The sequence below is a fragment of the Coptis chinensis genome, chromosome 2, assembly GCF_015680905.1.
Source record: "Coptis chinensis isolate HL-2020 chromosome 2, ASM1568090v1, whole genome shotgun sequence".
NCBI classification, from domain to species: Eukaryota; Viridiplantae; Streptophyta; class Magnoliopsida; order Ranunculales; family Ranunculaceae; genus Coptis; species Coptis chinensis.
The window spans coordinates 6,582,053-6,594,097 of record NC_141457.1 but is presented as its reverse complement, the minus strand read 5'-3'; the positions used below and the strand labels follow the sequence as shown (position 1 = coordinate 6,594,097).

The 12,045-nt window shown below is 37.4% G+C and overlaps 2 protein-coding genes across 4 annotated transcripts; one reads left to right on the top strand and one right to left on the bottom strand.

The window, feature by feature from the left end:
* The first annotated feature begins 1,009 nt into the window (after positions 1-1,009).
* On the top strand, positions 1,010-7,493 carry LOC147514595 (putative protein phosphatase 2C 55). 2 transcript variants are annotated; one of them, XM_086584213.1, is made up of 6 exons: positions 1,010-1,071; positions 1,196-1,722; positions 2,492-2,816; positions 3,868-4,017; positions 6,764-7,071; positions 7,168-7,493. In XM_086584213.1, the coding sequence occupies exons 2-5, from the start codon at positions 1,238-1,240 to the stop codon at positions 7,058-7,060; spliced, it is 1,257 nt and encodes a 418-aa protein (XP_086440339.1). In that variant the 5' UTR covers positions 1,010-1,071; positions 1,196-1,237; the 3' UTR covers positions 7,061-7,071; positions 7,168-7,493. The 2 variants fall into 2 exon arrangements, with proteins under 2 accessions (XP_086440339.1, XP_086440334.1); XM_086584208.1 differs by having other exon boundaries at positions 6,764-7,493.
* Positions 7,494-7,774: 281 nt separating this feature from the next.
* LOC147514594 (vicilin-like seed storage protein At4g36700) lies at positions 7,775-10,578 on the bottom strand. Of its 2 annotated transcripts, none has more exons than XM_086584192.1 (5): positions 10,231-10,578; positions 9,735-9,919; positions 9,546-9,626; positions 9,105-9,401; positions 7,775-9,014 (listed from the first exon to the last, which is right to left on the bottom strand). In XM_086584192.1, exons 1-5 carry the CDS (start codon positions 10,514-10,516, stop codon positions 7,998-8,000), a joined length of 1,866 nt encoding a protein of 621 aa, XP_086440318.1. In that variant the 5' UTR covers positions 10,517-10,578; the 3' UTR covers positions 7,775-7,997. The 2 variants fall into 2 exon arrangements, with proteins under 2 accessions (XP_086440318.1, XP_086440326.1); XM_086584200.1 differs by having other exon boundaries at positions 9,546-9,623; positions 10,231-10,552.
* Between the last annotated feature and the right edge of the window lie 1,467 nt (positions 10,579-12,045).

Genomic DNA, 12,045 nt, shown 5'->3' with positions numbered 1-12,045 from the left:
AGAGTACTTGAGTTATGTATTCATGCTATGTTCGAGTGGTTTCTTGGCGGTCGAAGAAACGCGACCAATAGTCACTTTGTCCACTCTTCGGGTTGAATTCGTTCTTTCTTTGGCTTCATGTGCTTGTCAAGCAATTTGGATGAGAAGGATTCTAAAGGGGTTTAATCTTGTTCAAAATGATGGGACAACAATCTTTTGTAATAACAGATTCAAAGCATTAAGCTTTCGAGGAATCAGTATTACATGGTCGAAGCAAGCATATAGATGTCGGGTTTCATTTTCTTCGCGAGCTTACCAAAGATGGAGTTCTCAAGTCGGTCTTTTGTTACACTCAAGAACAGATTATGGACATAATGACCAAGCCAATCGAAGCTTGATGTATTAAGTAAAAATCGAGAAGTCCGTTGGGTCCGCATGCGATCTCGGTATAACCTAAAATGCAGGTGGCATTTAGATTAAGGGAGGATGTTGAAGTAGTTAGTTGATTTAGTCTTTTGTTTGATCGGGGCTTAGTTGGTTTAGTGGTTTGAATAACCTTATTGTTCAGGGCTAGTTAGTTTGCTGTTACCACATTAGTAGAAGTGTAAAACGTGGGCAGCAAGTAGTTTCTTTTGTACGGCTATATATAGCCAAGTGAGTTGCTTCAATAAGACAAGTAGTAGAGAACATTCTTCTAACAGTAAAACAATACAAAGAGTTCTCAACAAGAGACGCCAAATTCGGAAAACTACTGGATAGCCAATTCGCCATTGGGACGAAGTGGCGATTCGTATTGCACCAAGCTAGCAAGTATGCCTCACGCAGTCACGCCCACCATATGGGAAATGTTCCTAGTGATTGCCTGAAACCAATTTGGGAGTCCACTATTTCCTCCCAAGATAAAACAATATTTTTCGAAATACCGATATTTTACATAACTCGGGAATTTGGTATCGACATATCTGAAATATATCGTCCCAGTCAACGATATTTCAACATATATATCCCTCCCTCTCTGTAGCAGTAGAACCCACCTTATTTCCCATTTTCAGGCCTCCCCTTATTTCTCAGCAGAACCCCCCCCCCAGCTGAGTAAGTCCACTTTTCTTCCCACCCTTTATATTTTAACTCAACAATAGTTTCATTTTCACATTCTTTCTTACTGCAACTATATGACTAGTCTTTTTTATTGTTTTTTCTTTTTTCTTTTTGGCAGGTTAAGTTATGAAACTTATATTTATGAACAGTAGTAATTGAAATGCCATCATATTTCCCAACATTAAACCTTTTCCACCGTATTGGAATCGCAATTTCGATACCATTTTGCAATAAAAATTCAATCTTTACGAAAAGTTCAAGTGTAAAAAGAGTCATGGCTGCTACTAGTAGTACTAATGTTGTATTGGGCAGTCAAAATTTAACTAGTTTGAATTTGAATTTCAGTAGTAATGGGAATTTAAGTAGTAGTGTGTTGTGTAAGGACACAAGTATTGAGAGTTGTAGGAAAGTGAGAATGAGTTTGAGAAGTAGAGAGCCATTTAATAGTAGTAATATGGTTTTTGGGTATTTCTTTTTTGATGCAATAAGGAGAGGGTGCAATTATAATCCTTTTTTAGGGCCGAGTTCCAAAGATTTTCATACTTCGTCTACTAGTTCTTATGTTTCTGGGGCTGCTCGGGATGTGCCGACTCGTGGGTCTGCACATGAAGGAGGACAGCTTGATAGTTCTGTTTCCTCAGACCAGTATGTGCTCTTACCATCATGTTTGGTTTTACATTTTTTTTATTTTGTATGTTTTTTCATGGCTAGTTAAATTGCATTTGTGATTAGTACTTTTCAATCATGATGTCATATATACTTGTTCATTGAAGTAAAGGTTTATTGATGTTTTAGATTACCAAGGCTTTACTATGATCATGGCTAAATGGGAGTTGTTTAAAGATAAACCTTAACTTATACTTAGCTAGGCTCTGTTGTTGCAAAGTATGACAATGATGTTTAGGACTTTCTCTGTAAAGCAATTAGATTCTCCTAGATTTGTAGTGGGTGCAGTCTGTCAAGAATTTTCAGAATTTTAAAGTAGATAAGATTCAACGCGGGCACAAGCAGAAAAGATAGTGAAAACATGCTTTAAGCTCTTTCCTTGGCCACCTTTCTTCTTCAGATAAAGAATCTACATCTTCGTCCAAATCAAGTTGCTCTAGCATAGAAATGTCTCCTACCTATCCGCCCTTCGAAGCACTTCTTTGTTCCACACCTTAATCTTCTCTACAGACCCTTCATTTTCTTGCAAGAATCACCGTCAACTTCCCTCAAACGAGAAAGACATCCATTACTTATGATGTTTTCCGCAAACTACTGATCATCAAATCACATTATTGCAGGAGACATTTGATAAATGCAAATAAGGAAAAGGAGTAAATAAACTATGGATACCAATGTCTTTCTGTATCTAGAGCCATGAGTTGAACTAGACTATGAGATTATGTTACTTTTCTGTTTACTGCTTCAGGAAAACTTCAGGCGACAGAACTCTGAAGCTGCTTTCCGGATCATGTTATTTACCACACCCTGCCAAGGAAGAAACAGGTGGTGAGGATGCTCACTTCATATGCGTAGATGAGCAAGCCATTGGTGTGGCAGATGGTGTTGGTGGCTGGGCAGATGTGGGTGTCAATGCAGGACTATTTGCTAGGGAACTTATTTCTCATTCAGTATCTGCTATCCAGGACGAGCCTAAAGGTTCCATTGACCCAGCAAGGGTTTTAGAGAAAGCTCACTCGTGCACAAGAGCTAAAGGATCCTCAACTGCGTGCATCATAGCGCTGACGTCTCAGGTTTGTTCTTTCTAGATTTCATTTCTGGACTTGATTAGAAGTAACATGTGTTGACTTTATCTGTAAGTTGTAAACCATTCTTGTACAAATTTCCATCCAGTTTTTTCACATTAAATCATTGTACTAAAGTTCTTTTGGTCTTTTAAAGTGAGGCCGTTGCGACCAATCTATTGCAGTGATGTGTTAAGATAATGAACTTGACCTAAGGTTATCGGGGTAACTGCCGTTAGTGCACATCAGCACATACCCTTTATTCAATGTAATCCTCATGTGGGTTCTACCTGAACCCCTAATTGCTTATAATTAAATAAAGGAAAATATAAATAAACCCGATCAGTCAATCCTCATGTATTGAAGTGATATTTGGTTGTCTACTACACTTCAACTTTTGAAATTTTGTTTCCAATGGTCATATATGAGTTTACAACTTTCCATATCTTTGGATGAATCATTTTCTTATTTTAATTGCACACACACTCAAGCTCTCTCCCCAGCCCCTTCTACTGTTCACCCTCTGTATTTCTCTAGACTCCAGTAGAATGCAATGCTATGTCCAGTTTGATTTTTTTTTTTTTGTGTGTATTTAATTAGAATGTGAAATAGTGACCCAAGACATTTCCGTTTGCATCGGGGTCAAGCCTTGGGAGGTTGTGCCCAAGGTCATGGGCTTAACTCTCAAGTCTCACCTTCCCCGGGGGAAACTGGGATTTACGAAGTTAGGAAATAAAGTCTTACTTATCCAAAAAAAAAAAAAAAAACAGGCAAGTAGCCAAAATTCCAGAAAGACAATATACACAAAAAGGTTTAGATAAGGGTTCAAAATTAGACTTAGTATTTTCTGTTCCGGGATTTTGTTTGTTTCTTATTTAAGTTGTGAAACTATATTAATTTTAACTTTTTTTTTTAAAGTTTTAAACAGTATTCCAAATTCTTTATGCTTTTTTCTCCCATAATCTGTTCCTTTTTCTAGGCCATGGAGTTGAGGAAAGAAATTCCTATTGGCTTAAAATTGAATAGGATGACTCATGTTCTCGAATGTTTATTATTTCAGGGTATCCATGCCATTAATTTAGGTGATAGTGGATTTGTTGTGGTGAGAGATGGACACACTGTCTTCCAATCCCCGGTACAGCAGCATGGTTTCAACTTTACATATCAGCTAGAGAGCGGATATAGTGGTGACTTACCGAGCTCTGGTCAGGTAATTGATGCTTTGCGTCTTTCTTTTATGCTTCATGTGGTTTTTTCTTTTTCTTGAATATTCTTCTGGCATGTGACCTGGAGAATTGCTGATCTGCCTTCTGATTATGACTTGATTGTGTCCTTGTGAGTTCTTTATTCATTCCTTGTCATTCATAACGCTTCTTAAGACCCTCTGAAGCCATTCTCTATTATTATCTTGCACTTCAATTAACTTTTCACAAAGACTATGTGAGACTCAAAAATCAAGTTTAAATTTCAAAAACTTTCACAAAACCATCTAACCTCTCATACTTGCTTTGAATAATTTTTTGGATACTGATTAAAAAAAATGTATTGTCTTTCTTTACTCTTTCATGATTACTCATTATTCGGTATGCTTTACTAGTGTTCTTTGATAATTATTGAAGTTATTGACTTGAGATTTGAATATATTAACTAGTCTTTGCTACTTGTGTACTAATAATATTCTAATGTGAGTGAAATTTTTATGATTTAGAGCATGAATATTAGTAGTATTCATTAAATTAGTAGTTTCCTATTTGTTTTAGAACTAGGTTCAGTAGTAGTTACTATTTTGGGTTCCTATTAGAATTAGGAGTTTTTTTTATTTTATTTAAAGGCATGTTAGCCTTCATTTTTCTTTCGTTGTTTATTGAATATTATTCTTTGAGAATTGTTCTTCTAGTTTGAAAAATAAACTTTAGCGTCAGCCATTAGGTGTTGGTTCATAAATAATTATTGATGTAATCAGTTGTTGAAGCTTCTGTCAACTATTTACTTCATTTTAAGTGTCAAGTATGCCATAGATGAGCATAAATGTGTGGATTGTAATAGGGTAAAGAAAAGGTAATTGGGACATGGATTGGCACTTGAAGGAATTTTCTAGCTATTCTTCCCCACTGCGGGTGGCATTGGTGTCAACTTATTGGTTAGGAAATAAATTTTTATAGTTTGGCATCTAGGTCAAAGTGGATAGTCTTTGCTACCAGTTAAAATTGTTGGGTTTAGATACATGCCACTTAACATTGAAGCTCTGTGTGATAAGTAGTCCTAGTCTGTGGGGCTGATACCGAGCAGGAGCAAAATTCACCCGTTGGAAAGTGACCACTGATTGTTTGCATAACTTAGCCAAGGGCATTACTTTCATTCCTGATTCCTGGAACCATTTTATTTTGGTGGTGTGGTTGGCAATTCTCTTTCAAAAGAAAAACAAGGTTTTGTACAGTATGACTGCTAACAACAATGCAGACATAGGGAACCACTTTAATATGGGTAAATAATGGGATGGAGTGGAATGTCATTTGGAGGAGAGGTTTCAATGATTGGCTAATGGCTACTAACCTGTGTGCGCTTGTGAGTACTATCTACCTTGTGACCGAAATAATAGGCGTTGCAGCTGGGATAGAAGTGGGATCTTTTCGGTTAAGTCTATGCTGAGTTGCCAAGCTACTTGGTAGGAAAGTTTTCTTCAATCTAATGAAACCTATTACAGTTTACAAATTTCCCTTCACAAGAATACCTTATGCAAGATCGTGCCACCCCCCCTCATAGCATCACTGAAGCTTTTGGAAATATTCATTTCTCCTCCATTGTGAGGAGCTTAGCGAGACAATAATAAGGTGAGAATGTGGAAATGAATAAACAGTGCATATTTGTTCATGAGAGAGATGTCAAGGAGCTTCTTTTCGACTGGCCTTTGGCTATGCTGACTTTCAAGGAGCTCAAATTCCAAGACTTGATGATTATTTGGAATACTTTAGTATTGTGACTTTGTAATGGGCCTTTAGATTCTATTGTTTTCCTTCGTTCCATCTTAGGGTACCAGTGAGGTCCCCTTCTTGTGGTTGTCTTTACTTCATAAGATGTGTGTATACTAGTTTAAAAGTAGGCATACTAGTAAGCATGTGCTAGGCTGCCTAGGCGTAAATTCTTAGCTTTTCCTTCCTCCGTTTTTTACTGCATGGATACTGCATAAATGTCTAATTTTATCGTGGCGTCGAGGGTTTTAGTGGTGCGCACTTGTTTGCTTTCCCCATTTATATTAGATAGAAGCACGGTGAACTTGAGTTTATGGGATAACGTCCTTCACTCCTTCCTTTTGAGGCATTAAGCATAGTGGGTTGCTTGGTTTTGTAGCATGGTATTGCACTGATTTCTTTTCCATCCTCCTCAATTAGGAATAGATAGCTTAAAGAATTGTACTTATACAGACTCTCATTCATCAGACAAACTGCTAAAAGCAACATTATAGATTTCCCTTCATAGCATCATGTTTTAATTCAGTTATCGAAAGAGTTTCAGGTTTTTTTTTCACCATTAAAAAGTAGTGTGATAAATGGTTTCACACTACAAATCCAAGTACTATCATCTTCATTTCACAATCCATTTTCTCTCTTGATTGCATCTTCTGAGAATCCATCTCCTAGCAAGGCATTCCTGATGATACAAAGCATTAACTTGTAGGCGATATTTAGATTATCTTGTGGGTCGGAAACAACTTATGTCAGATAATATGAAGTTCCTTGTGACACTGACTAATTCTTGTCGTGATGTTATAATTTTTAAGCACTGACTACAAAATGATACATTTCAGTGTCTATGAGAGGCTAGTAGAGTAAATTTACTACTAAGAGCTGTGGATCTAAGATGTGTATTGTGGAGTGTAGATTAGTGTTTCTGAATTAATCATTATGTGAGCTTTAGCATCTTCTTATTGTGTTTATCTTGCATTGATGACGAACTAGGTATTCAATATTCCTGTCGCACCTGGAGATGTTATTGTTGCTGGCACAGATGGACTCTTCGACAATTTGTACAACAATGAGATCACAGCTGTTATAGTTCATGCTGTAAGGGCCAATTTGGAGCCACAGGTGACAGCCCAAAAGATTGCAGCCCTTGCTCGCCAACGAGCACTTGACAAAAATCGACAGACACCATTCTCTACTGCTGCACAAGATGCTGGCATACGGTATTATGGTGGGAAGCTTGATGATATTACAGTCGTGGTCTCTTACGTGACAAACTCCAGTAGTGCGTAAGACATAACATGGTACTTGTTCCCTCTTTACTTAACACCTGCCTGATTTTTTTTTTCACCAGAAATAACACTGCCCTACTGCACTGCTCTGATTTATTTGTTCACCAGAAATAACACTGCCCTACTGCACTGCTCTCCCAGAAGTTAGAAAGTGCCGAGGGATAATTGTACTTTCTACGCATAGAAGAATTGAAAGAAAAATGCCAAGAGCAGCTTTAATTTTGTTTCTTTAATTAATTTTGAAGCTTCGCAGTTGTTCTATTATCTTAATCTATCTTTTCTTCACTTCTAACCCTTGTACAATTGAACTAGTGGAAATTTGTTATAATGCCTAATATGAAATTCACTGATCAAGCGAAATAGATAATACTGTTATTAAATGTTATTGTTGGTATTTTTTTCGAAATAAATACAGAATTGTATGATTCTTCTAATTTATCTCTTTATTAGCGATTATGATGAGTTATGACAAATTTCCCCCGTCAGCACATCAATTTTGTTAGAATCTATGTAAAGAGTAGTCCCAGTCTAGAATCATATGCACTATGTGCATTTCGATCAGGTGTTGAACACGTTTCTTTTCCGAAGCCGTGCTGGTGGTTTACATTTACGAAGTAGCACTATGACTGTAAAGCGCCTCATCAGAACACCTTGCACACATGTTCGGACAGTACAAATTAGTGTATATGGAATTTCTATAGACCTTGCTTAGATATAGGGAACGAAGTTGTACGTGTTAGAAAAAAACTACAATGTGATCTCTACAAGACTACTTTCAATACGCAGAGATAAGTAATTCCCATAGAATATAGTAACTCCTATGGAAACAAGTTTAGAACTGAATCCAGAAGACGTACAAGTGAAACCAAAGACAAACTTTTAAGACAAGTAGAAAACAAGGGTTTCTAGCTTATTCAAATATCTACACCAAAATTGCCTTAAAAGATGAAGATCTTCCTGGAACCACGACCACCTTCTCCTCTCCATTCCTCCTCTCTCCCACGTCTTTCCTCTTCTTCCTCCTCTTCCTGCCTTCTTGATTCTTCTTCCTGCCTCCTCCTTTCTTCCCTCTCCTCTTCCTGCCTTCTTGCTGCTTCTTCCTCCCTCCTGCTCTCTTCCCCCTCCTGCCTCCTCGCCTCCTCTTCTTCTTCGGATCTTCTCTCTTCTTCCCTTCTTTGTGTTGCTTCTTGTTCCCTCCTAGCTTCCTCCTCTCTCTTCCTTTCTTCTGCTGCTTCTCTCTCCCTGGCTTCTTCTTCTTCTCTCTCCCTTTCTTTTTCTTCCTCCTGTTTTCTGGTCTCCTCTTCTTCCCTCTCCCTTTCTTTTTCTTCCTCTTGTTTTTTGGCCTCCTCTTTTTTCCTCTCCCTCTCTTCTTCTTCCTCCCGTTTTCTGGCCTCTTCTTCTTCCCTCTCTCTGGCTTCTTCCTCCTCTCTCTTCCTAGCATCTTCTTTTTCTCTCCTCCTGGCCTCTTCCTCCTCTCTCTTCCTGGCCTCTTCTTCTTCTCTCCTAGCTTCTTCTTGTCTCTGTCTTTCAATTTCTTCTTTCATTCTCTGTTCTTCCTCCTCCGCACATGACACACAACTCAGTATAATTGAATCAGCTTGAGAAGATAATAATTGATCTATAGTTGTATTAGGAACGTTAAAGGACATGGCTAAGGTATCCTTATCCAAGGTTTGGAGAACTGAGCTTTTGCCAGCTAAGAATTGAGGGTGGTTTCTGCTTGCCATTGTACTAAAACCCATAAAAACGAATGTATCATTGTTATATGCCATCTGAGCCATGGGGTGAAACCTCGGAACGGCAAAAACATCTCCTTCCTTCACTCTGAACCTCCTGTTCTTGCACTCTGACGCATTTGCCAAGCTTGAACAGACCACATGCACCATTCCTTGTCCATGCATTACTATTGCTATCTCGCTCGCCCTTGGATTCCAGTGAGGTCCCATCATCGATCCCTTCAAAAACAAAAGTAAACTGCATTAACAACTTCTACACTGAATTAAGTGACATTCAATCTCAAGGAAATGATAGTGGAGAGAACTAACCCGAGTCAAATTGACCATAAATACACCTATATTGGATCCTTTCAGTGCAAGGAGATCTTTTCTGCTCACTGTTTTACTCCAACCATTGCAATTCTCAAAGTCGGGTTTTGATTCCATGATATTAAAAGTCTTGGTCTTCGGTTTCTTGCTGTTAAAGGTTTGTGTTCCACCACCTGTAAGTACCTCAAAAATCCGGTCTGTCCACTCAGAATGACCAGTTTTGTTTGTTGATGGCGAGTGCACAATTGGTGGAGGCTTGCTTTTTCTTATCATACTATCTATAACATCCTCAGGGACCTGAATAACCATTTGAAGCACATAAGTTCATAAATTACTAAGACACCATATATTCAAATCACTTAATATAGTACAGCACTGAGATAATCATAAACCGATCCTATAATTATATAAGAACAAGTTTAGTGTTTACGAACTCCTTGCCTGAAAAGCTGCTTGGAGAACTTTCCTATCAAACCCTGTTATGAGGTCTGTAAGTGTTGAATACGGCTCGGAATACAGCTGCTGCAGCAGAATCACTTTCATTTAGTAAATTTTCAATAGATAAAGGGGTATAGATATACATTTCAGAGCAAGATATACAAGAGTAGTTATTAAAAAGCTTATATTTACATGTGGATTCTCAGTGTTCAATTCATCAGTGAAGATGGCACAAACTCTTAGCTTCTCTCTGGCAGATTCCAAGCTGCTTTTAACAAAGAAAACAGAACCTGATTGGAGTCTATAGATATCACCTCGTTTTACATCAATGTGATTCTTATTAGCTTCTTCATCAGCCCAACTCAACCTCCCACTTCCTGCACATACGCACCACTAGTGTTCAAATTTCTTGACAAATTTACCGAAATATGAGGAATCATTACAATATTGTTTGTATGGTGTCGTAGAGAGACATTTTTTTTGTAATTTTTGGTCGATATAGATACTTTGTAGTTTGGAGTATGCTCTATTCGATCTGCACGTGAATTTAACTTTCAGTCTTTTAGGAGTAAAGTTATCATCTCAAGCCATAGATCAGGCACATATTCTTCAAGAAAACTAAAACAAAACGTGCATTATTAATTTGTTATGTAACATATGTGGGAGAAGATGATAGAAATGTATGTACCTGTTTGGACAAAAAACACCATGTCTGCATGTAAGAGTACAGGAAGAAACAAAGAGTTTGGTTCCAGAGTAAGAAACTGAAGGTGGTAACGTCCTTTAGTCCCATCATGAATATCAACAGCTGAAATCCGTCCATCTTCAGTCTCAGCAATAGTTTCTCTCTTATCTTTTCTCACCAAAGAACCTACATTACCCACATCCTCGACATTCCCAAATACAATGACACATACAGAGATCACGAGAAGAAGAACAAAGAAGGGTAGAGCTGAAATGTTTTGTTTCATCATTTCATGCAAATTGCAAAGAGTGAGTTTTGACACTACGAAGTTGGTGGTAGTAAGATTTATATGACACTGTGACGAGAATTAATGCTACGTGTCGCTTTTGTGGACACGTTGTTGTATTAAATTATATGCGTGGCACCTTCAGCTTAGATGTCTAACTTATTGTTAGAGATAATCTCGAATCGTGAAACAGAGAACAGGCCAATAGTTTGGATTAATTTAGCTTCAGTTTAATTATGGCTTAAGGACAATATTATTAAAGGTAATCGCTATGGGCATCTCCCATTTTGTGTTGGGCAGACCCTAAAAAAAGATATATATATATATATATATATATATATATATATATATATATATTACAAGTTTGCCGTTGTTATAAAAAAAAATCTTATTATTTACAGATTCTACATTGTATTGGGTAAACTCCAAAAAAAAACAATTATTACAAGTGTGCCATTAGTCCCAAAAATAAAAAAAAACAATTATTACAAGTGTGTCATTAGTCCCAAAAAATTGAATTCGAAAACCACAAACTTAAGCGACCGGCTGGAGTGGATTCGTTGTCTGAAAACCAACGATATGGCCACACCGTTTGGACTAAGTCCCAAACGACTTGGCCACACCGTTTGGGACTTAGTCCAAACGATGTGCCCACACCGGTTAAGAAGCCAAAAAACAGAACTTTATATTTTTTCAAAGTTCAAATCCCAAACGGTGTGGCCATATCGTTAGAGACTTAGTCCAAACGGTGTGGCCACACCGTTTGGGATTTGAACTTTGAAAAAATATAAAGTTTTGTTTCTTGGCCTCTTGACCGGTTTGTCCAAGTCATTTAGGACTTAGTCCAAACGGTGTGGCCACATCGTTGGAGACTTAGTCCAAACAGTATGGCCATATCGTTGGGTTTGCACAATGAACGACCTAGCCGGGTTGTTTAAGCTTGGGGGTTTTCGAATTCAATTTTTTTGGGACCAATGACACACTTGTAATAATTGTTTTTTTTTTTTTTACTTTTTAGGACCAATGGCACACTTATAATAACTAGTCATGCAGCCCGACCTATGGCCGGGCCTGTTATTCTTAAACCCATCATGTCTGGCCCTATATTTAAAGGAAGCACTTGGAAGTTTAACATATCCATATCCAATAAGTAATCCATATCCATATATATTAACTAATACATATCCATATCCATATCCAATAACTAATACATATCAATTAACTAATCCATTGTTTGTTTTTTAGAATTTGTTTTTTTTTTATCCCATGCGTACATTTGAAATAATGAAATAATGCGTAGCTTTGTTTTTTGTTTTAGCGTAACACATGAAAGGACAATTTTAATTTATATTAAATTAGAGAGCAAGCCAAATTCAGGGTTAGTTTGGTAAGAAGGCAAGTAATTATTTTTCAAATAGGGACTATTTTAAAAACTTTGCTGATGTGGCTCACTATGAGCATCTTGGGAGAAACGAATATTAATATAGGTAGGATTGTTTTTATTTTGGTCTGCCCAACACAATATAGGGTCT

Excerpts from the sequence above, each read along its gene's own strand:
- LOC147514595 (XM_086584213.1), top strand. The coding sequence starts at position 1,238 with ATGCCATCATATTTCCCAACATTAAACCTTTTCCACCGTATTGGAATC. Across the intron at positions 2,817-3,867 it reads TCATAGCGCTGACGTCTCAG|GGTATCCATGCCATTAATTT; the intron begins GTTTGTTCTTTC and ends TTATTATTTCAG. Across the intron at positions 4,018-6,763 it reads ACTTACCGAGCTCTGGTCAG|GTATTCAATATTCCTGTCGC; the intron begins GTAATTGATGCT and ends ATGACGAACTAG.
- LOC147514594 (XM_086584192.1), bottom strand. The coding sequence starts at position 10,516 with ATGATGAAACAAAACATTTCAGCTCTACCCTTCTTTGTTCTTCTTCTC. Across the intron at positions 9,402-9,545 it reads TTCTCCAAGCAGCTTTTCAG|GTCCCTGAGGATGTTATAGA; the intron begins GCAAGGAGTTCG and ends ATGGTTATTCAG. Across the intron at positions 9,015-9,104 it reads TTATGGTCAATTTGACTCGG|GGATCGATGATGGGACCTCA; the intron begins GTTAGTTCTCTC and ends TTGTTTTTGAAG.